The 25804-nt window shown below is 37.6% G+C and overlaps 3 protein-coding genes across 4 annotated transcripts in view; 1 reads left to right on the plus strand and 2 right to left on the minus strand.

Moving 5' to 3' along the window:
- mAChR-A (muscarinic Acetylcholine Receptor, A-type) overlaps positions 1–25804 on the plus strand; it is a 523004-nt gene that overhangs the window by 306189 nt on the left and 191011 nt on the right. The gene's annotated exons all lie outside the window — the stretch shown is intronic.
- Positions 5388–5984, minus strand: LOC145685054 (uncharacterized). The gene has a single exon (XM_081757398.1). It carries the CDS (start codon positions 5982–5984, stop codon positions 5388–5390), a length of 597 nt encoding a protein of 198 aa, XP_081613524.1.
- Positions 11820–12416, minus strand: LOC145685055 (uncharacterized). The gene has a single exon (XM_081757399.1). The coding sequence runs from the start codon at positions 12414–12416 to the stop codon at positions 11820–11822; it is 597 nt and encodes a 198-aa protein (XP_081613525.1).

The following is a 25804-nucleotide window of genomic DNA, read 5'->3' on the forward strand; positions in this document are numbered from 1 at the left end:
CTCCAGGTGGTGGTACACCCGATGCATATGGCGGACTCGCACGCATCCCACCAGAAGTTCCATTTCCATTTGGGAAAACCTGGGATCCACTTGGATAATTCCCGTATTCTCCACTATTTCCATAGCCATAGGCTACTCTTGGCCCCTCTCGGTATGGGTCATACCGCGTTCTTCCCGGGCCACGACCTCTCATATTTCTGTTGTAGGAATTTCCATTCCTCCATCGATTCCTGTAAGGATATCGGGATTTCCACCCTTCCGTACTGGAGGAATCTCGTGAATTACTCATCAGAGTTTTTTCCTTAGTCTCTTCGGTTTGTGAGGACGACTCCTTGGTTTGTTTCCCTCCTTTTCCAAACTTCTTTTGGACCATTACTTGTCGTACGAAAGGTTTCCTCCATTTTCTCTCAGTCACGGCTCCAGTGTGTTCTGGGTAACCCTCTAATTCGGTTAATTTTAATATTAACTGTTGTGTGGATTTGGGTTCCACAGCTCTTAATATCTTAGACTCATTCGGAGGCAAACAGTCAAGCAGAATTTCGATTAGTTCCCCTTCATCCGGATGATGCACGACCGCATAATACTCCGCTATCACCTTCCAGGCGAAGTCTCTCAAACGAGGGTATTTCGTCCGGTCATATCGCATGTTTTGTACGAATTTCTTCTGCAGGCGCTCCATCCGTAAGGAGAGAAAACTGTCCCTGAATAATCGAACAAAATCATCGTAGGTTCGTATCTGTTCTTCGACCGTTTTATACCAAGCTCTAGCCCCCTCTGTCAAACAACGTGGCAATAATAATAATTTTTCTCGGTCGGAAGCCTCTAATAATTGAAAAGTCTGTTCCAAGTTTTCGAGGAATAAACTAGCTTGTCCGAATTCCCCCGTAAACATGGGTAAGTTCCGAATTTCTGACAATCGGATACTGATATGTTTGTTGCCGTTTGCTGTGTCCGCACGTCCATTGGTGTTCTGAGGAGTGCCACACTCTAATACGGGGCCCCTTTCCGTCAGTGAATTTTGTCCAAACGTTACAAGGTTATTTAAATTTTGACCTAATGAAGATTTCTCGGAGATGGTAGTCCCCGCATGATTGTGCCCCTCCTCCAGAACTCCAACGCTCGTACGCACCCCACTCGGAATAACCTGAGCTGACATTAGTGGAACATGCGTGAGTTGGCAACACTGATGAGGCAGACAGGTCACACTTGTCAAAGGAACGCGCCTAATTACCCCTTCATTTCTCTTTCCATCAATTCTTTCATCCATCCGTCTCACCACCTCATTTGGCATGTGACTGGAAAGTTGGGTGACATTTCCACAAATTGCATCCCTGGCCGTTGACAGGCACCCTGACACCGTCACTGTAGTGATGGTTGCAGTCTCCCCAACCGAAGATACTGGAACCTCCACTAAAGCATCAGAATCTGAGCCATCTGAATCAACGGATCCAGTATACAAACGTTTCCTATTTCCCTTAGGTACTCTATTCATGACGCGGTTCGTAAGGGTCTGTACTTTGATCTCAAGTTGCCGATAGTCGTCTTTTTGTTGTGATTCGAGACGTGATATTTCCTTAGCTAGAGAGTCACATCTACGATTCACGGTGCATTCCGACAGACGCAACTCCTTTCCCACACCCGTTACGCGCTCATCCAATGTTTCGCGATAATTTGTGAAAGTGGACTGAAGGTCCTGGACGTCTTGACGTACCTCCTCCACGTCTTTACTTACACGTTCGAACTTCTCTGTGATAATGGTATTTGTCTCTAACTTAAACTGTTCAAAACGATTATTGAGATCTTGAATGCTATCAGTTACTTTAGAAAATCTGTCATTTATCTGCCCTAACGCAAAGTTTACATTTTCGAATCTAGTATTCACATTAGTATTGACTTGTTCTAACTGAGTACTAACATTACCAAATTTCTGATCAAATTTTTGACTTAATGTTTGAGTAAATTGCTGTAAAAGTTCAGCTAAGTTAGACGTTGACTGTGACTCTACCGATTCCTGCACTACAGTATCATTCTCTACCTCGGTCACCTGCGGAAGAACTACCAGTGAACCCCTCTCCGTGTCATTTTCTCCATTGGACGCCGGCAAGTCTACCTGTGCCGCACATTTTACAGTACAATATTTGCAATACCACGGTTCCACACTTTGTTGCAGTTCGGTGACTTCCGTTTCCGATAATCCCTGGCATTGGGAATGAATCCACAATTGACAATCGTCACAAAAGACGCTTACTCCTTCTGTTAGTTCGTCACAACAACTATACTTGTCCACAGACTGATTGGTCTCACTTAACTTTTTACACGACATATTTTCTCTTCCCTTTTTTACAAATTTTCATAAAATTCCCCGGATCTACCAATTACTCAGACAATATGCAACTATTCCTGCTCATCTATAAAGATTTACCACTTTCTTCAACTCGCTTTTTTTTTTTTTTTTTTTTTGTGACCATCCTTCCTTGAGAATGATATAATCGAAACATTACAAGTTCCATCACCGAATATCATCCTGGCTGGCGTAGCCAAATTTGTGAGTAAAATAAATTGAATTTTATTTTGTTTGTTTAGTGTGTATTCGTGTCTACTGTTGTTCTCAGATGTTCGCTTTCTCGGGACCAAGGTGCGTTTGAGTATATCACCAGTTTAACCAGCTACAAGTCTATGTGGCCATCACAGAAGAATAGCTCGCAACCGGGGATGCACTCACTCGCTCCATAGTCATGGGAGAAAGGATCGAACTCAGAAGACCTGCCCTACAAGTGTATTATCTAAATGAAGTTTGCGCAACGGAAAAAAAATATAAATAAACTCGAAAATTTGGAAAGTAAATAAAAAAATAAATCTCAGGATTCGTGACATTCACTGATGGGTTCCCCGTAACGTTTCACTCATATCATTTTCCCCTTGATGATTCCTTTATCGGATTGATAGGAAGACGCACTATTGATCTCGACTAAATCATGTTTTACTATAAAATTTCTACTCTACTGTATCTCTGTTATATGGAATAAAACATAATTGTCAACCTGAAGCTTTACTTGTTTCACCGAAGCTTTATACAAACTGTTTACATTTAGTTTAGGGGCACAACAATACATCGCATTACACTTTAAAGAATCATTTTACCGTGCGTGTCACAATTCGTGACCAACCATTTTTAAAATATTACATGCACACATACTCTCATAACTTTCAATTTTATTTCACATATTCCCAATATTTATTACTTTTATTAATAGTCACTTATTTTCGACTATATCAAGGAAAGTGCCTCTTACTGGCATTCATATCTTTCATTTAAAAAAAAATCTTATGTTTTAGCTGTTCACAGCAGCTACAATTACTAGGCACCCTTTTCCTATATTTATTCATTTCTTGCCTACACATTTTATTACAAAAATATACATGAAATCACTAAATCCTTAACCTACACTAACCTAAGACACATTCACACTACACACTCACACCAACAAATTTGTTTCATAACGTAAAAACGCTTTGGTTGGCAGTCCAGGCCACATTTCTTTTAATGGGATTTTGTTACTTAAAAAAAATATTTATATGGATTTTCGCACGGTGTAGAAAACCAATCGCCCCTGTCGAAAACTTGTGACAAAACGACCCATCGTGCTTCTTTTATCAAAGTACAGCTTCGGTTTCTTTTCTCATACTTTACGGATACGTTAAGGATTAAAAAACTTTTAAAAGAAAATAAAATATATTGAATATATGTTCTATACCGGAGAACGTCATTCCTATCCTATTTGTTTAGCTTGGTTCTAATGTACAGCCAAATGATGCATAGCCAAATAAAAAAAAATCACAACAATAATAAAGAATACTGCATATAGCCTTTCACAAGATTTTTGCTTTCTTTGAATAACAGGAATTTTGATGGTCACTCTAAATGAAAATTTTACACTCGCATGTATATTCCGTCAGTATTTGCTCTACCTTTTATTTCCCCCCCCCCTTTATAGATAAGCCTAAGCCGTCACATATTGTCTCAGTAATTGTATAGGTCCTACGGGAAAGGAATTTACGAAGACATAGTTATATTATTATGTTTCACTAAACACCATATTCCAACGGTATAACTTGGTGAATTTCGAGGTTAAAAAGAAAATATTCATAAATCCAGGCTACCAAGTTACTTCGCTTGAAACCACTTTAGAAATAAAGTAAATCTTACTTACAGTTCGGATGAGTTTGTATGCAAGCAGAATCCAATGTTGTCCTTACAAGTACCCGTTCCTGTTAACCATTCTTATTTATTTTTGTGATGGATTTCATAGTTCCAGAAGAAACAACTATCACTCACATCCTTTATAATATACAGTTCAACCTGAACCAGTTAAAGGCTATTAACTATCACGGTTCTTCCAAAAAATCAGGATCCAATTATGTAGAAATCAGATTTCGTCCATAGTGCATACAGACAACTTACAACATTGGGGCTGCTTCGCTTCACTAATTCCCCTCGCTACTCGCTCCGTTCCGTTCAATAAATAACACAAAATTATAGCAAATTTTGCAATCGAATCTTTTTAGATCTTTTAGTAGGAAAAAACCGTTCTGGAGCGGCTTTCTTTACCACATTATGCCGATAATATCTGACGGGCAGTAACTGAGGATTGCTTTCTTAGGCTGACGCCATTACAGTACAACAACAATGTGACGTAACAGTCTGAAGATTGAAGATGAGCTAATTATCAGAGAGTTCAAAGGAAAGCGACCAATTATAAATAATTCTGTAAATCTGTGCTACTGACGTCACACAAGACAAGATTGAAGATGATGCACCAAAACCGAGTGAATCTTGACGATTTTCTATCAAAATGGCTGAAAATCTAAAGAATTTTATGAAAAATAATTTTAGAATAAAATTTTTAAAGAAAATTTTGACAGAGTTTTCAGAATGTTTGGAGATAGGAAAAGCGTTCTACAGATGAAAATAAACGAAATAAGCAGAATATTATTAAAGAAATATAGGAAATTAAGATAGAAATAAACAAAACATAGACATTAAATACGAAATAAAATCCTAAACCTATTTTAATGCACGTCCTAACTCAATCCTACCTTCTAATATTACAAGAAAATTAAATGACAACATTACATCCTTACATATCCTATATTATATATATTATTCTACATTATTATACAGGGCGTTCGAAAATTTTCAACATGATAACTCCATGTTGGGAGGTATCATCTTCCGCGGTCCTTGGAGAAAAAAATTTTTTTTCTTACATCATGAATACACTAACATCATTTATCTATACTAAAAGAAAAATAAACATCATTCATATTAATCTAAATCTCTTAACCTAATTAAAATCCTAAAATGTTTTATTTACGCCTTCGAGCTTTCATGGATTCTCTGCCTCGCCAAGAAGTTGTCGTCGCTTTTGATCTGAACATCGAAAATGTTTTAGGTTGTCGTAGCTTTGCACTCCAATATTCTCTCCTGATAATGTTTGAAGTTGAGCTGAATTCTTAAAAAGTTTAGTTACCAAATATGGTCCGAGATATGTGAACATGAATTTTGAGAATACCTTCTTTGGTACCGATGATAAGTAATGGGTTTTTAACATTACCAGAGAACCTTCTTTTATCTCATCTTTTCCTTTCTTTTCTTCTTTTTTCCTTTCTCTTTTCGGTTTTACAGCAGGTATGGAAATAACGAATTTCTTATCGTCAGGTACAGATTCAGATTCCTTTGGCCAATAGAAATTTCGTTTGAAATCCTGAGAAGCTGAGTAAGAGAGGAATATCTCCGCCGGAGTGCATCCCAGGGATTCGCACATTGAATGATTGCATAAGTCTTGTGCCTCCTTGAGATAATAGCTCCATCTGGCTTGATTATCATGACAATATAGACGAAGTATCCGATGGAGGTCTCGATGCCTTCTTTCGACAATGCCATGGGAAGCAGGATGATGAGAGATAAACCACCAATCGAGCATTGTAATGTCGGTGACGGGTATGTGAGAATGACCCCTCGGTCACCATCACTCTCACATTCCCGTTCATCGATCACGAAGCAAATCGAAAACACAGGAGCAATTGTGCGATGTTCCAAAATTACTATATCTCTCGAAACGTTCAATTTTGAATTGACTAATGGTTTACTATCCAAAACAAGATTATCCGCCAAACATGAATTTTGATAGGTCGAAACTTTACACAAAGTGATGTTACCGTCTTCTTCTTCTTCTTCTTCTTGGGGAGTCAGGGAATCCATCTCGCAGTTCGCAATCTCCCCTACTGAGAACTGCGATATGCATTTCCCGTCCAGTTTTCATTCGTTTGACTTCCGACTGACGTTGGTGCGAACGTCGGGTGAGATGGGCACGATCCCGCCACTGTCGCCATGTTCACCACTGGGGAAGGTGTTGTATGGGGTACACTACCCCCTCCAGGTGGTGGTACACCCGATGCATATGGCGGACTCGCACGCATCCCACCAGAAGTTCCATTTCCATTTGGGAAAACCTGGGATCCACTTGGATAATTCCCGTATTCTCCACTATTTCCATAGCCATAGGCTACTCTTGGCCCCTCTCGGTATGGGTCATACCGCGTTCTTCCCGGGCCACGACCTCTCATATTTCTGTTGTAGGAATTTCCATTCCTCCATCGATTCCTGTAAGGATATCGGGATTTCCACCCTTCCGTACTGGAGGAATCTCGTGAATTACTCATCAGAGTTTTTTCCTTAGTCTCTTCGGTTTGTGAGGACGACTCCTTGGTTTGTTTCCCTCCTTTTCCAAACTTCTTTTGGACCATTACTTGTCGTACGAAAGGTTTCCTCCATTTTCTCTCAGTCACGGCTCCAGTGTGTTCTGGGTAACCCTCTAATTCGGTTAATTTTAAAATTAACTGTTGTGTGGATTTGGGTTCCACAGCTCTTAATATCTTAGACTCATTCGGAGGCAAACAGTCAAGCAGAATTTCGATTAGTTCCCCTTCATCCGGATGATGCACGACCGCATAATACTCCGCTATTACCTTCCAGGCGAAGTCTCTCAAACGAGGGTATTTCGTCCGGTCATATCGCATGTTTTGTACGAATTTCTTCTGCAGGCGCTCCATCCGTAAGGAGAGAAAACTGTCCCTGAATAATCGAACAAAATCATCGTAGGTTCGTATCTGTTCTTCGACCGTTTTATACCAAGCTCTAGCCCCCTCTGTCAAACAACGTGGCAATAATAATAATTTTTCTCGGTCGGAAGCCTCTAATAATTGAAAAGTCTGTTCCAAGTTTTCGAGGAATAAACTAGCTTGTCCGAATTCCCCCGTAAACATGGGTAAGTTCCGAATTTCTGACAATCGGATACTGATATGTTTGTTGCCGTTTGCTGTGTCCGCACGTCCATTGGTGTTCTGAGGAGTGCCACACTCTAATACGGGGCCCCTTTCCGTCAGTGAATTTTGTCCAAACGTTACAAGGTTATTTAAATTTTGACCTAATGAAGATTTCTCGGAGATGGTAGTCCCCGCATGATTGTGCCCCTCCTCCAGAACTCCAACGCTCGTACGCACCCCACTCGGAATAACCTGAGCTGACATTAGTGGAACATGCGTGAGTTGGCAACACTGATGAGGCAGACAGGTCACACTTGTCAAAGGAACGCGCCTAATTACCCCTTCATTTCTCTTTCCATCAATTCTTTCATCCATCCGTCTCACCACCTCATTTGGCATGTGACTGGAAAGTTGGGTGACATTTCCACAAATTGCATCCCTGGCCGTTGACAGGCACCCTGACACCGTCACTGTAGTGATGGTTGCAGTCTCCCCAACCGAAGATACTGGAACCTCCACTAAAGCATCAGAATCTGAGCCATCTGAATCAACGGATCCAGTATACAAACGTTTCCTATTTCCCTTAGGTACTCTATTCATGACGCGGTTCGTAAGGGTCTGTACTTTGATCTCAAGTTGCCGATAGTCGTCTTTTTGTTGTGATTCGAGACGTGATATTTCCTTAGCTAGAGAGTCACATCTACGATTCACGGTGCATTCCGACAGACGCAACTCCTTTCCCACACCCGTTACGCGCTCATCCAATGTTTCGCGATAATTTGTGAAAGTGGACTGAAGGTCCTGGACGTCTTGACGTACCTCCTCCACGTCTTTACTTACACGTTCGAACTTCTCTGTGATAATGGTATTTGTCTCTAACTTAAACTGTTCAAAACGATTATTGAGATCTTGAATGCTATCAGTTACTTTAGAAAATCTGTCATTTATCTGCCCTAACGCAAAGTTTACATTTTCGAATCTAGTATTCACATTAGTATTGACTTGTTCTAACTGAGTACTAACATTACCAAATTTCTGATCAAATTTTTGACTTAATGTTTGAGTAAATTGCTGTAAAAGTTCAGCTAAGTTAGACGTTGACTGTGACTCTACCGATTCCTGCACTACAGTATCATTCTCTACCTCGGTCACCTGCGGAAGAACTACCAGTGAACCCCTCTCCGTGTCATTTTCTCCATTGGACGCCGGCAAGTCTACCTGTGCCGCACATTTTACAGTACAATATTTGCAATACCACGGTTCCACACTTTGTTGCAGTTCGGTGACTTCCGTTTCCGATAATCCCTGGCATTGGGAATGAATCCACAATTGACAATCGTCACAAAAGACGCTTACTCCTTCTGTTAGTTCGTCACAACAACTATACTTGTCCACAGACTGATTGGTCTCACTTAACTTTTTACACGACATATTTTCTCTTCCCTTTTTTACAAATTTTCATAAAATTCCCCGGATCTACCAATTACTCAGACAATATGCAACTATTCCTGCTCATCTATAAAGATTTACCACTTTCTTCAACTCGCTTTTTTTTTTTTTTTTTTTTTGTGACCATCCTTCCTTGAGAATGATATAATCGAAACATTACAAGTTCCATCACCGAATATCATCCTGGCTGGCGGAGTCAAATTTGTGAGTAAAATAAATTGAATTTTATTTTGTTTGTTTAGTGTGTATTCGTGTCTACTGTTGTTCTCAGATGTTCGCTTTCTCGGGACCAAGGTGCGTTTGAGTATATCACCAGTTTAACCAGCTACAAGTCTATGTGGCCATCACAGAAGAATAGCTCGCAACCGGGGATGCACTCACTCGCTCCATAGTCATGGGAGAAAGGATCGAACTCAGAAGACCTGCCCTACAAGTGTATTATCTAAATGAAGTTTGCGCAACGGAAAAAAAATATAAATAAACTCGAAAATTTGGAAAGTAAATAAAAAAATAAATCTCAGGATTCGTGACATTCACTGATGGGTTCCCCGTAACGTTTCACTCATATCATTTTCCCCTCGATGATTCCTTTATCGGATTGATAGGAAGACGCACTATTGATCTCGACTAAATCATGTTTTACTATAAAATTTCTACTCTACTGTATCTCTGTTATATGGAATAAAACATAATTGTCAACCTGAAGCTTTACTTGTTTCACCGAAGCTTTATACAAACTGTTTACATTTAGTTTAGGGGCACAACAATACATCGCATTACACTTTAAAGAATCATTTTACCGTGCGTGTCACAATTCGTGACCAACCATTTTTAAAATATTACATGCACACATACTCTCATAACTTTCAATTTTATTTCACATATTCCCAATATTTATTACTTTTATTAATAGTCACTTATTTTCGACTATATCAAGGAAAGTGCCTCTTACTGGCATTCATATCTTTCATTTAAAAAAAAATCTTATGTTTTAGCTGTTCACAGCAGCTACAATTACTAGGCACCCTTTTCCTATATTTATTCATTTCTTGCCTACACATTTTATTACAAAAATACACATGAAATCACTAAATCCTTAACCTACACTAACCTAAGACACATTCACACTACACACTCACACCAACAAATTTGTTTCATAACGTAAAAACGCTTTGGTTGGCAGTTCAGGCCACATTTCTTTTAATGGGATTTTGTTACTTAAAAAAATATTTATATGGATTTTCGCACGGTGTAGAAAACCAATCGCCCCTGTCGAAAACTTGTGACAAAACGACCCATCGTGCTTCTTTTATCAAAGTACAGCTTCGGTTTCTTTTCTCATACTTTACGGATACGTTAAGGATTAAAAAACTTTTAAAAGAAAATAAAATATATTGAATATATGTTCTATACCGGAGAACGTCATTCCTATCCTATTTGTTTAGCTTGGTTCTAATGTACAGCCAAATGATGCATAGCCAAATAAAAAAAATCACAACAATAATAAAGAATACTGCATATAGCCTTTCACAAGATTTTTGCTTTCTTTGAATAACAGGAATTTTGATGGTCACTCTAAATGAAAATTTTACACTCGCATGTATATTCCGTCAGTATTTGCTCTACCTTTTATTTCCCCCCCCCCCTTTATAGATAAGCCTAAGCCGTCACATATTGTCTCAGTAATTGTATAGGTCCTACGGGAAAGGAATTTACGAAGACATAGTTATATTATTATGTTTCACTTAACACCATATTCCAACGGTATAACTTGGTGAATTTCGAGGTTAAAAAGAAAATATTCATAAATCCAGGCTACCAAGTTACTTCGCTTGAAACCACTTTAGAAATAAAGTAAATCTTACTTACAGTTCGGATGAGTTTGTATGCAAGCAGAATCCAATGTTGTCCTTACAAGTACCCGTTCCTGTTAACCATTCTTATTTATTTTTGTGATGGATTTCATAGTTCCAGAAGAAACAACTATCACTCACATCTTTTATAATATACAGTCCAACCTGAACCAGTTAAAGGCTATTAACTATCACGGTTCTTCCAAAAAATCAGGATCCAATTATGTAGAAATCAGATTTCGTCCTTAGTGCATACAGACAACTTACAACATTGGGGCTGCTTCGCTTCACTAATTCCCCTCGCTACTCGCTCCGTTCCGTTCAATAAATAACACAAAATTATAGCAAATTTTGCAATCGAATCTTTTTAGATCTTTTAGTAGGAGAAAACCGTTCTGGAGCGGCTTTCTTTACCACATTATGCCGATAATATCTGACGGGCAGTAACTGAGGATTGCTTTCTTAGGCTGACGCCATTACAGTACAACAACAATGTGACGTAACAGTCTGAAGATTGAAGATGAGCTAATTATCAGAGAGTTCAAAGGAAAGCGACCAATTATAAATAATTCTGTAAATCTGTGCTACTGACGTCACACAAGACAAGATTGAAGATGATGCACCAAAACCGAGTGAATCTTGACGATTTTCTATCAAAATGGCTGAAAATCTAAAGAATTTTATGAAAAATAATTTTAGAATAAAATTTTTAAAGAAAATTTTGACAGAGTTTTCAGAATGTTTGGAGATAGGAAAAGCGTTCTACAGATGAAAATAAACGAAATAAGCAGAATATTATTAAAGAAATATAGGAAATTAAGATAGAAATAAACAAAACATAGACATTAAATACGAAATAAAATCCTAAACCTATTTTAATGCACGTCCTAACTCAATCCTACCTTCTAATATTACAAGAAAATTAAATGACAACATTACATCCTTACATATCCTATATTATATATATTATTCTACATTATTATACAGGGCGTTCGAAAATTTTCAACATGATAACTCCATGTTGGGAGGTATCATCTTCCGCGGTCCTTGGAGAAAAAATTTTTTTTCTTACATCATGAATACACTAACATCATTTATCTATACTAAAAGAAAAATAAACATCATTCATATTAATCTAAATCTCTTAACCTAATTAAAATCCTAAAATGTTTTATTTACGCCTTCGAGCTTTCATGGATTCTCTGCCTCGCCAAGAAGTTGTCGTCGCTTGAGATCTGAACATCGAAAATGTTTTAGGTTGTCGTAGCTTTGCACTCCAATATTCTCTCCTGATAATGTTTGAAGTTGAGCTGAATTCTTAAAAAGTTTAGTTACCAAATATGGTCCGAGATATGTGAACATGAATTTTGAGAATACCTTCTTTGGTACCGATGATAAGTAATGGGTTTTTAACATTACCAGAGAACCTTCTTTTATCTCATCTTTTCCTTTCTTTTCTTCTTTTTTCCTTTCTCTTTTCGGTTTTACAGCAGGTATGGAAATAACGAATTTCTTATCGTCAGGTACAGATTCAGATTCCTTTGGCCAATAGAAATTTCGTTTGAAATCCTGAGAAGCTGAGTAAGAGAGGAATATCTCCGCCGGAGTGCATCCCAGGGATTCGCACATTGAATGATTGCATAAGTCTTGTGCCTCCTTGAGATAATAGCTCCATCTGGCTTGATTATCATGACAATATAGACGAAGTATCCGATGGAGGTCTCGATGCCTTCTTTCGACAATGCCATGGGAAGCAGGATGATGAGAGATAAACCACCAATCGAGCATTGTAATGTCGGTGACGGGTATGTGAGAATGACCCCTCGGTCACCATCACTCTCACATTCCCGTTCATCGATCACGAAGCAAATCGAAAACACAGGAGCAATTGTGCGATGTTCCAAAATTACTATATCTCTCGAAACGTTCAATTTTGAATTGACTAATGGTTTACTATCCAAAACAAGATTATCCGCCAAACATGAATTTTGATAGGTCGAAACTTTACACAAAGTGATGTTACCGTCTTCTTCTTCTTCTTCTTCTTGGGGAGTCAGGGAATCCATCTCGCAGTTCGCAATCTCCCCTACTGAGAACTGCGATATGCATTTCCCGTCCAGTTTTCATTCGTTTGACTTCCGACTGACGTTGGTGCGAACGTCGGGTGAGATGGGCACGATCCCGCCACTGTCGCCATGTTCACCACTGGGGAAGGTGTTGTATGGGGTACACTACCCCCTCCAGGTGGTGGTACACCCGATGCATATGGCGGACTCGCACGCATCCCACCAGAAGTTCCATTTCCATTTGGGAAAACCTGGGATCCACTTGGATAATTCCCGTATTCTCCACTATTTCCATAGCCATAGGCTACTCTTGGCCCCTCTCGGTATGGGTCATACCGCGTTCTTCCCGGGCCACGACCTCTCATATTTCTGTTGTAGGAATTTCCATTCCTCCATCGATTCCTGTAAGGATATCGGGATTTCCACCCTTCCGTACTGGAGGAATCTCGTGAATTACTCATCAGAGTTTTTTCCTTAGTCTCTTCGGTTTGTGAGGACGACTCCTTGGTTTGTTTCCCTCCTTTTCCAAACTTCTTTTGGACCATTACTTGTCGTACGAAAGGTTTCCTCCATTTTCTCTCAGTCACGGCTCCAGTGTGTTCTGGGTAACCCTCTAATTCGGTTAATTTTAATATTAACTGTTGTGTGGATTTGGGTTCCACAGCTCTTAATATCTTAGACTCATTCGGAGGCAAACAGTCAAGCAGAATTTCGATTAGTTCCCCTTCATCCGGATGATGCACGACCGCATAATACTCCGCTATCACCTTCCAGGCGAAGTCTCTCAAACGAGGGTATTTCGTCCGGTCATATCGCATATTTTGTACGAATTTCTTCTGCAGGCGCTCCATCCGTAAGGAGAGAAAACTGTCCCTGAATAATCGAACAAAATCATCGTAGGTTCGTATCTGTTCTTCGACCGTTTTATACCAAGCTCTAGCCCCCTCTGTCAAACAACGTGGCAATAATAATAATTTTTCTCGGTCGGAAGCCTCTAATAATTGAAAAGTCTGTTCCAAGTTTTCGAGGAATAAACTAGCTTGTCCGAATTCCCCCGTAAACATGGGTAAGTTCCGAATTTCTGACAATCGGATACTGATATGTTTGTTGCCGTTTGCTGTGTCCGCACGTCCATTGGTGTTCTGAGGAGTGCCACACTCTAATACGGGGCCCCTTTCCGTCAGTGAATTTTGTCCAAACGTTACAAGGTTATTTAAATTTTGACCTAATGAAGATTTCTCGGAGATGGTAGTCCCCGCATGATTGTGCCCCTCCTCCAGAACTCCAACGCTCGTACGCACCCCACTCGGAATAACCTGAGCTGACATTAGTGGAACATGCGTGAGTTGGCAACACTGATGAGGCAGACAGGTCACACTTGTCAAAGGAACGCGCCTAATTACCCCTTCATTTCTCTTTCCATCAATTCTTTCATCCATCCGTCTCACCACCTCATTTGGCATGTGACTGGAAAGTTGGGTGACATTTCCACAAATTGCATCCCTGGCCGTTGACAGGCACCCTGACACCGTCACTGTAGTGATGGTTGCAGTCTCCCCAACCGAAGATACTGGAACCTCCACTAAAGCATCAGAATCTGAGCCATCTGAATCAACGGATCCAGTATACAAACGTTTCCTATTTCCCTTAGGTACTCTATTCATGACGCGGTTCGTAAGGGTCTGTACTTTGATCTCAAGTTGCCGATAGTCGTCTTTTTGTTGTGATTCGAGACGTGATATTTCCTTAGCTAGAGAGTCACATCTACGATTCACGGTGCATTCCGACAGACGCAACTCCTTTCCCACACCCGTTACGCGCTCATCCAATGTTTCGCGATAATTTGTGAAAGTGGACTGAAGGTCCTGGACGTCTTGACGTACCTCCTCCACGTCTTTACTTACACGTTCGAACTTCTCTGTGATAATGGTATTTGTCTCTAACTTAAACTGTTCAAAACGATTATTGAGATCTTGAATGCTATCAGTTACTTTAGAAAATCTGTCATTTATCTGCCCTAACGCAAAGTTTACATTTTCGAATCTAGTATTCACATTAGTATTGACTTGTTCTAACTGAGTACTAACATTACCAAATTTCTGATCAAATTTTTGACTTAATGTTTGAGTAAATTGCTGTAAAAGTTCAGCTAAGTTAGACGTTGACTGTGACTCTACCGATTCCTGCACTACAGTATCATTCTCTACCTCGGTCACCTGCGGAAGAACTACCAGTGAACCCCTCTCCGTGTCATTTTCTCCATTGGACGCCGGCAAGTCTACCTGTGCCGCACGTTTTACAGTACAATATTTGCAATACCACGGTTCCACACTTTGTTGCAGTTCGGTGACTTCCGTTTCCGATAATCCCTGGCATTGGGAATGAATCCACAATTGACAATCGTCACAAAAGACGCTTACTCCTTCTGTTAGTTCGTCACAACAACTATACTTGTCCACAGACTGATTGGTCTCACTTAACTTTTTACACGACATATTTTCTCTTCCCTTTTTTACAAATTTTCATAAAATTCCCCGGATCTACCAATTACTCAGACAATATGCAACTATTCCTGCTCATCTATAAAGATTTACCACTTTCTTCAACTCGCTTTTTTTTTCTTTTCTTTTTTTTTTTTTTTTTTTGTGACCATCCTTCCTTGAGAATGATATAATCGAAACATTACAAGTTCCATCACCGAATATCATCCTGGCTGGCGTAGTCAAATTTGTGAGTAAAATAAATTGAATTTTATTTTGTTTGTTTAGTGTGTATTCGTGTCTACTGTTGTTCTCAGATGTTCGCTTTCTCGGGACCAAGGTGCGTTTGAGTATATCACCAGTTTAACCAGCTACAAGTCTATGTGGCCATCACAGAAGAATAGCTCGCAACCGGGGATGCACTCACTCGCTCCATAGTCATGGGAGAAAGGATCGAACTCAGAAGACCTGCCCTACAAGTGTATTATCTAAATGAAGTTTGCGCAACGGAAAAAAAATATAAATAAACTCGAAAATTTGGAAAGTAAATAAAAAAATAAATCTCAGGATTCGTGACATTCACTGATGGGTTCCCCGTAACGTTTCACTCATATCATTTTCCCCTCGATGATTCCTTTATCGGATTGATAGGAAGACGCACTATTGATCTCGACTAAATCATGTTTTACTATAAAATTTCTACTCTACTGTATCTCTGTTATATGGAATAAAACATAATTGTCAACCTGAAGCTTTACTTGTTTCACCGAAGCTTTATACAAACTGTTTACATTTAGTTTAGGGGCACAACAATACATCGCATTACACTTTAAAGAATCATTTTACCGTGCGTGTCACAATTCGTGACCAACCATTTTTAAAATATTACATGCACACATACTCTCATAACTTTCAATTTTATTTCACATATTCCCAATATTTATTACTTTTATTAATAGTCACTTATTTTCGACTATATCAAGGAAAGTGCCTCTTACTGGCATTCATATCTTTCATTTAAAAAAAAATCTTATGTTTTAGCTGTTCACAGCAGCTACAATTACTAGGCACCCTTTTCCTATATTTATTCATTTCTTGCCTACACATTTTATTACAAAAATACACATGAAATCACTAAATCCTTAACCTACACTAACCTAAGACACATTCACACTACACACTCACACCAACAAATTTGTTTCATAACGTAAAAACGCTTTGGTTGGCAGTCCAGGCCACATTTCTTTTAATGGGATTTTGTTACTTAAAAAAAATATTTATATGGATTTTCGCACGGTGTAGAAAACCAATCGCCCCTGTCGAAAACTTGTGACAAAACGACCCATCGTGCTTCTTTTATCAAAGTACAGCTTCGGTTTCTTTTCTCATACTTTACGGATACGTTAAGGATTAAAAAACTTTTAAAAGAAAATAAAATATATTGAATATATGTTCTATACCGGAGAACGTCATTCCTATCCTATTTGTTTAGCTTGGTTCTAATGTACAGCCAAATGATGCATAGCCAAATAAAAAAAAATCACAACAATAATAAAGAATACTGCATATAGCCTTTCACAAGATTTTTGCTTTCTTTGAATAACAGGAATTTTGATGGTCACTCTAAATGAAAATTTTACACTCGCATGTATATTCCGTCAGTATTTGCTCTACCTTTTATTTCCCCCCCCCTTTATAGATAAGCCTAAGCCGTCACATATTGTCTCAGTAATTGTATAGATCCTACGGGAAAGGAATTTACGAAGACATAGTTATATTATTATGTTTCACTAAACACCATATTCCAACGGTATAACTTGGTGAATTTCGAGGTTAAAAAGAAAATATTCATAAATCCAGGCTACCAAGTTACTTCGCTTGAAACCACTTTAGAAATAAAGTAAATCTTACTTACAGTTCGGATGAGTTTGTATGCAAGCAGAATCCAATGTTGTCCTTACAAGTACCCGTTCCTGTTAACCATTCTTATTTATTTTTGTGATGGATTTCATAGTTCCAGAAGAAACAACTATCACTCACATCCTTTATAATATACAGTCCAACCTGAACCAGTTAAAGGCTATTAACTATCACGGTTCTTCCAAAAAATCAGGATCCAATTATGTAGAAATCAGATTTCGTCCATAGTGCATACAGACAACTTACAACATTGGGGCTGCTTCGCTTCACTAATTCCCCTCGCTACTCGCTCCGTTCCGTTCAATAAATAACACAAAATTATAGCAAATTTTGCAATCGAATCTTTTTAGATCTTTTAGTAGGAAAAAACCGTTCTGGAGCGGCTTTCTTTACCACTTTATGCCGATAATATCTGACGGGCAGTAACTGAGGATTGCTTTCTTAGGCTGACGCCATTACAGTACAACAACAATGTGACGTAACAGTCTGAAGATTGAAGATGAGCTAATTATCAGAGAGTTCAAAGGAAAGCGACCAATTATAAATAATTCTGTAAATCTGTGCTACTGACGTCACACAAGACAAGATTGAAGATGATGCACCAAAACCGAGTGAATCTTGACGATTTTCTATCAAAATGGCTGAAAATCTAAAGAATTTTATGAAAAATAATTTTAGAATAAAATTTTTAAAGAAAAATTTGACAGAGTTTTCAGAATGTTTGGAGATAGGAAAAGCGTTCTACAGATGAAAATAAACGAAATAAGCAGAATATTATTAAAGAAATATAGGAAATTAAGATAGAAATAAACAAAACATAGACATTAAATACGAAATAAAATCCTAAACCTATTTTAATGCACGTCCTAACTCAATCCTACCTTCTAATATTACAAGAAAATTAAATGACAACATTACATCCTTACATATCCTATATTATATATATTATTCTACATTATTATACAGGGCGTTCGAAAATTTTCAACATGATAACTCCATGTTGGGAGGTATCATAATAGTTCATCCATTAATTATATGTGAAATAATTTTAATTACGAGCATATTTGAATTAACATATTTTGCAAACTCCTGATAATCGTGTTATTTTATTTACTCCCAATAAGTTTGCAATTGGGGAAGGGAGAGAATTTTCTTCTCAAAATATTAAGTAGGGGTGGAACTCCTCAACCCCGCAGAATTCTGTACCCTGGTTTTATGTTATTATATCTCATTGGCTATAATGCATATTTTGTCACTTGGGTTACATACAAACATATTTTGTGATTTGTTTTAGTATTATTTTTATGTTAACATGTGGTTGTTTTTGTTGGTCACGAACAACATATTTTTAGCGCCATAAAAAATTTCTTCGAAAGCTACGCACTGTGCACTGAGAAAAATCCGTTCTCCGGACAGCGGTATATTGTACAAATGTACGGAATTCTTATATTTACTACAGAAATTAGTATGGAGCATACGTTATCCATATGTTACATACTTTTCACGCTTAGATGTTACATCATGCCGTTGCAGGATGTCTGACATCTAACAGTTCTCTGTATATTACATACGTATATTTATGTTACATTATATTAGCTATATGTTACATACGTCATCTATATCTGTGCTCCTGACCGCCTATACACAATTCTATCGTTCGTACGAAAATTACGTTTATTCGGATCACTTATACGGGAAGTACGTATTAAATACAATTTTTCAGTTATATGTTTGCTGTCTGTACATTAAGTCCAAAAACTACAGGATTGACAAATGTAACCTACGTTTTTACGTACTTCACGTTCTTTTTTTCTCAGTATATATATATATATATATATATATATATATATATATATATATATATATATATATATATCTTATTCAGTTTTAATGATGTCAGTGTATAAAAATGAGAAAGATATCCACGGAAAGTTATTCAACTATCTGCAATCTATTGTGTCTGTTCGGTATTGCGTTTCTAGGAGACAGATCACTATTAACGAATCTAAACAACAAACAATAAACACAATTTAAGTGCATTGCGAAACACAAAACAGCGTTAATTGTTTCTCAGAAACTCTGTCAAGACGTATGAGAAAGGGTTTAATTTCAGCTACCTTATTGATTGTGTATTTAAACCATAGATAATCACGTATTATCCCGAATTAAGTTTCAGTGACTGGAAGCTGAAAGTTGAAAGAACAAATTGACGCAGAACAATCTTATCTTCTTTTGTTTTTCCTACAGCAGAGACATCTTTAGGAATTCTCTGACCTTAAGAAGTACCACTTAAGTCTAATCTAAAATACCAAAGAGAACTGCGAAAGTCAATTCTACTTTGAAGATTTCTTTACTTAAGTTCTTGCTTAATCTTTTCTCTTAGATTTTGTAGCTGAAGATTACAGAACATGTTGTGATGGGGCTTTGGATATCTGGAGAAAACATTGAAAGATGTTTTGGGACAAAAGAAGATTCAACCGTTATGTCACAATTAGCAATTAATTATTTCTATCTGCAGAAAGCACCTTAATTCTTTGTTTAGATGAGATGCATTCTGTTTTTAGACATCTCATTGCAGTGATTTTAGAACTACCAAAGTTAAAGCTTTCGTGAAGAAGAAGAAGAAGAAGAAGAAGAAGAAGAAGAAGAAGAAGAAGAAGAAGAAGAAGAAGAGCTCAAGTACCCAAGCTCATACTTTTTCAAGACCCTTTGGAATTATTGCATACACATTTTAATCTGATAAATGTGTATTTTCCTGTACTAAAACCCTGAAACTAACCTTGCGTACGACATTGTAGTCATGTAACGTAGGCTACATACCAAACCTCTCGTCTAATTAAAAGAAGTTTAGTTTTTATTAACGTTTTGTTAGATCAAGAATCTAAAAAAACCTGAGGGTAAACTTTTCAAACACATGAGATGATATATACAGGGTGTTTCCAAACAACACTGACAACGTTTGGGAGGTGATTCCTGATACCAAGATAAGACGAAAAGTATAGATCAACCTGGGTGCACAAATGCTTCCTTTCGGAGTTATAGGCTGTCCAAAGCATGAAAAAATGAACTTTAAAAGTCCATAGCGCCATTACTATGGGACCTACCATAGTCGGATCAAGACTTCACTTTCGAACTAGTATGTCCCCTATCCAAATATTCATGTTTCAGAATCCTGTGATACTTCCGCAACAATTTTTATAGAGGCAATTTGGCTACAGACATGTAATTTGAAGTACCCAGTAACTATCTCTATAAAAATTGTTACGGAAGTACCACAGAATATATAATATAAGTCACTATGTTTGTAACTTTAATAACTCTTGAACCACCTGACCGATCTCGTTCAAATTTTCAACATAGTTGAGGTTAGGGCTTGAAGGTGATGTTATCATTTCACTTTGACGGTACAACATAGGGAAAGAGGAGAGGGAGATATATAAAAATAAATTTAATAACTCTTGTGCCACGAAATCGATCTCGATCAATTATGTCAAACAGATGAGGTTCGGGCCTAGGATAGATTTTATCATTTCACTTTGATAGCGTAAGTTATGGCAGGGGTAGGAGGAGATATTTAAACACGATTGAAAATGACCGATATTATTGTCGAATCCAAGCGTTTTCGGGATCGCTAAAACGAAGAGTGACACTTCTGATGCCGTTTAAATCCAACTTGAGCCCCATTAGTATTTTATGTTCAAAATTAAACGTATTCTCTCCCTACGAAGAGTAGATATTCTGCTAGTAAGTTATAAATACTGTTCAAAATCAATGGTGAATATGCCCATCGAATCAATCTGCCTCAGACTTAGAAGTAAGAGGGAGAAGAGTAGAAGAAATGACTAGTTTTCGGTAAATACGTAGTATTATCAACCGTTTATCAAATATTGTTAGGGTCCATCAAGTCTAGGAGGCAGGTGGGCAAATCATGTAGCCAGAATGAAAGAAAGTAAGAACGTTTTCAATGTTTTGACTTTAAGTCCAATCTGAAAATGACCATTAGAACTGGATTTCTCAATCTGGGGCAGTGGTGAATCTGGAAAACTGGGGGGCAGTCCGAACCCAGCTTATGACAAGTATATCATGAGTTTATGTAAACATTAAAAATATATAAATAATAGCTTATCATTTTATGTAACTAAAAAAACTGAGGGGAATTGTCCCCCGGGCCCCGGGTTAGATCCGCCACTGATCTGGGGGTCGCGAAGATAAGCGAAAGAGATAAATGTAATTATAATCTAATACCAGAAAATATTTTTAAATATTATTTTGAATTTAGTTCTGAAAGGCATATTTTTTTTTAATACATACTGTTAAGAAAAAATAGGTTCACTATTTTAAGTGTAGCTACAGAGTTATATTTAAAAATCAATTTGAATGAAAAGATACTATATGAAACTAATGAGAACTGCATATTGCAATGCCAGCAAAATATAAATGCAACAAGACCTTCATACTGAAATACAATTAAGATTGAAAGGTAATGAGATACCTGAGCATGGTGTGATTTCACTACTAATGCAGCAATGTCCGGTTTAATCTTCGTGACGCACATTATCAAGTCATTTAAAATAGTCAATCATTTTTTTAACAACTGTCCAAGTTGCTTTTAACCAAAATTAGAAATCAGTTTAGTTTTTATCATATGACCCAAAGTTAAGGGAGTTATGAAGCTTTTAAAGTTTTTCAAACGGCCTCCATTTTGAAACAATATCGGATTCGATATTTGTAATATGTAGGAATTGACCAACTTACTATCTCCGCTATATACAAGAAATGTGTTCTGCTACTGTAGAAATAGATGGACATTGTGAGATCTCTGCAGTAGGTATATATTCCATGAAAGGGCTCGATGCAGTGAAAAAGATTGAAGTACATCGTTCTATGGCCCTTGATTAATTAAGACCTCGTGAATAGATTTGATGAACGTCAATTCATTATGTGCCGGATGTTTATACACACTTGTCAGGTGTAAGCATAGAGACGAACGATTTATAACAATTTCCATTGAGGCTTTAATACACATCAACACAAGCTTCTCAACGATCCAAGGTTAGTATTCGTGATCTGATCTTCTGGGTTGCAGCGGCCTCTGGAGGAAGGAAGCGGTTATAATCCATTGATCTGATGTTTCCCCACTCAGCTTGAAGACGCAAGATTCTTCATACGCTCGCATGGATAAAATTCCTTAGACGCTGGGCTGAGAACCGACATGTTCTATCCTCGGTTGATCCATCCACCATTAGAAGAGAGATGAACAGAACGGCACGACTAAAAAAAATAAGGAGGGGAAAGGAAGAAGCAGTCCTTTACTTTCATATGTCTTATCAAAGCATGCACTCTTTTGCATAAAATGTAGATTATCTTAGACACAATACATTCATTGAAGGTGTTTACTACAAAGAATTTAACATAAAGAGCTATTCCTAGTAGAAGTTGCTTATGTTTAGTTTCCAGCAAAGATAGATGGAACCAAGTATTTGGATTGTTGAAAAAATAAGTAATTCGAATCCTAAATATAAATCGACTTACACTTACCTACTGTATATGCCGGAAAATTATGGTTATTTAATCCTGTTCTTCTGCCTGTTGGTTCCGATATATGCACCCACTCATAAAGGCATATCGTTCAGTGTATTCAAACCAAATACTAAAACTTTATTTCTTAATAAGATTTTCCGCGGAGGCAGGTCGAATTTTCTTCCTATTCTGAAAAAATGAGGATAATATATTGGAAGATTAAAATTTAAAATTTGCAATTTACCGGAAACAGCTCTAACAATTTTGTTTGTTTCTTAAATCAATATCGATTTAACAAACTTATAGTATGCTATCGGAAGCTGATTTTCTTCAGACAAATTTCTTAGAAACGACTCAGGTAATTTTGTTCATATTTCATGAAGAAATATTTTATTAATAACGCTACAGTGTGGTTGTAAGGCATTCACAATAAGAAGTTTATTCTCGGTACGAAGCTTTCTTCAGAGAAAGTTTTCCGAAAACGCCTATTAATATAACTTTATTCATGTTTAATAATAATAATAATAATAATAATAATAATAATAATAATAATAATAATAATAATAATAATAATAATAATATAAAAGAACGTGTGTGAGTCATCAGATTTTCACAGAGAAATGAGTTACCTAAAACTAACAAATTGAGTACTTAGATCTTCCCCAGATCTAGTCGTGTACGAAGCCGTTTTTTCTATTTTGGGCTGAGGGGCTCGAAAGAGGTGAAACGTTAGGCAAATTTCTTCTCTGGGCGCCTTGTAAGTATGCAACCAACATGACTTGTGTGTTTCGGGCTTTGAGGGTCTCGAAGGAGCTGAACGTTATGCAAGTTTCTACTTAGGTTATTGTAAGAGTGCCTTGTTTGTATGCAACCAACTTAACTTTTATGTTACACAGGCTTACATAACGTGAGAGGATAAGTACTCTGGGAATGAAATGGTTATGGAGAAATTCTTCAAGGACATTCATCTTCCTCTGTTTTTATCCAGGTTCTGAAGGAAGACCCGGCAACGACAAGTCCTCGCAGCTAGTACTTCGCTTCTGATTTTATTTCTATTGCAACCGTAAGTTAATAGACGTCAATTAACACTTCCGGTTTTAATATTAATGTCCATAGACGAAAAACTAAACGAGATTTCAAATAATGGCTTTTTGATATCGATTAAGCGTCCGAGGAACATAATCTATCCTTATTTCTCTATTGAAACCACTAGTTATTGATGTACTACTTCAAGTTTGAATATTTAATTTCCATAGTTTGGAAATCTACCATAGTTTCACAGAGTGGAAATCTACCATAGTTTCACAGAGTGGAAATCTACCATAGTTTCACAGAGTGGAAATCTACCATAGTTTCACAGAGTGGAAATCTACCATAGTTTCACAGAGTGGAAATCTACCATAGTTTCACAGAGTGGAAATCTACCATAGTTTCACAGAGTGGAAATCTACCATAGTTTCACAGAGTGGAAATCTACCATAGTTTCACAGAGTGGAAATCTACCATAGTTTCAACAGTGAAACTTTGTTGTTTAAAAATTGATCAAATTAAGGATTTTTTTCAAACTTGCTAGTGGAAAATTCCTGCCATGACAAGTTTATTTTCTTATATCACATGTGAATGTGAACATAGTTTCCACAAAATAAAGTTATGTAAACTTGATATTGGGAAGTTTAAAGTATGATTGCTGAATCAACTAATAATCCATAAGTAAAATTCAAGTCAAAACCTGCTTGAGTTAAAGCACAATTACACATGAAATTTCAATAGCAAGCTTGAAATATTCTTAATAACGAAGTTGCATACACACTTGACTTATCCTTGATAACACAAAGTTGCATATATAAGCCCATATAGTAAGCTTATATTATCCTTGATAACAGATGTTGCATAATGCAAGCGCAATAGTAAGCTCGAATTATTCTTAATATCACAAAGTCCATATTCAAGCTCTTTTAACAAGCATGGGTTGCATATAAAAGGTAGCAACATGCTTGAATTATGATTGATAACACAAAAGTTCAATATGCAATCCAAATAGGAAGTTTAAATTATTAGCGTCATTTCATAAATAATGTACACTATGACAACACTGTGGAGTGGATGATGAAATCGAGGTAATATTTCTTCAGTTGAAGCTGTGGTCTTGAGGCAGGAGGACGTATACTTGTGCGCTCTCTAGTGAATACAGTGTGGCTTTGAGAAATGTTGGAAATGGAGGCCGCAGGTGTCTCGGGTAACGTTTTATTGAAGATCAGAGGTCGTACATAAAGATTCAAACTTTAAATGGCGAAACACAGGAATTCACAGTGCCTTACGTGAAGTTTGTGGTGAGACAACAGTGGACTGTAATATAATTTCTCGTTGGGTCACTTGTTTCTGTAGTGGTTGTGTGAGCATAAAGGATAATACAAGACCAGGAAGGCCACGATAATCAACCGATGAAAGAAGTGTGCAAATTGTGGCAGTTACACTTGAGCAAGATCATCGTGTGACATGTGAGGAACTTTCTGACATCACAGGGATTCCAAGTATTCAGTGACTTACAGAAGAGAAAATTTTCTGTCCAATGGGTCCTCCACTTCTTGACTTCTGAATGAAAGCAAACACGTCTGGACAATGCAACGGTGCTTAAACAGAGATTCAACATTGAAGTTGAGGACTTTCTGCATCGTATTTTTGCTATTGATGAAACATCGATCAGAGACTTTAAGCCGGAGTTCAAGTCACAATCTAACGAGTGGAGAGCTCTATCTTCTCCAAGACTAAAAATTGTGTCACCGATCTCAAAGGTTAACTAAATGATGAATTTGACTTACGATCGCCAAGGTATTATCATAACGGACAAAGTTCTATGTGAAAGAAGTGTCACAACAGTGTATTATTATAAATTTCTGCTGAAACTCACAGAAAAGTGCACAAAACCCGACTGTAGTTGTTCAAGGCGTGTTCAATGATTCGACACGACAACGCTCGCCTGCACACTGCTAATGTTGTGCATACAAAGCTTAGCAAATACGTTTGGGAAATTTTACCTCATGCTCCCTACAATCCGGACATGAGTCCACCAGACTACGACCTGTTGCCAAAGTTGAAACAACGTATGCGTGGACGTCGGTTTCTACGTTTGAACGAGTTTTCTACACCGCTTATCCGAATCATTTGACAGTTTCACAAAGGATGGCATCCT

The sequence above is a fragment of the Thermobia domestica genome, chromosome 5, assembly GCF_964235325.1.
Source record: "Thermobia domestica chromosome 5, izTheDome1.hap1.1, whole genome shotgun sequence".
Classification (NCBI taxonomy): Eukaryota; Metazoa; Arthropoda; class Insecta; order Zygentoma; family Lepismatidae; genus Thermobia; species Thermobia domestica.

Excerpts from the sequence above, each read along its gene's own strand:
- LOC145685054 (XM_081757398.1), bottom strand. The coding sequence starts at position 5,984 with ATGCTCGATTGGTGGTTTATCTCTCATCATCCTGCTTCCCATGGCATT.
- LOC145685055 (XM_081757399.1), bottom strand. The coding sequence starts at position 12,416 with ATGCTCGATTGGTGGTTTATCTCTCATCATCCTGCTTCCCATGGCATT.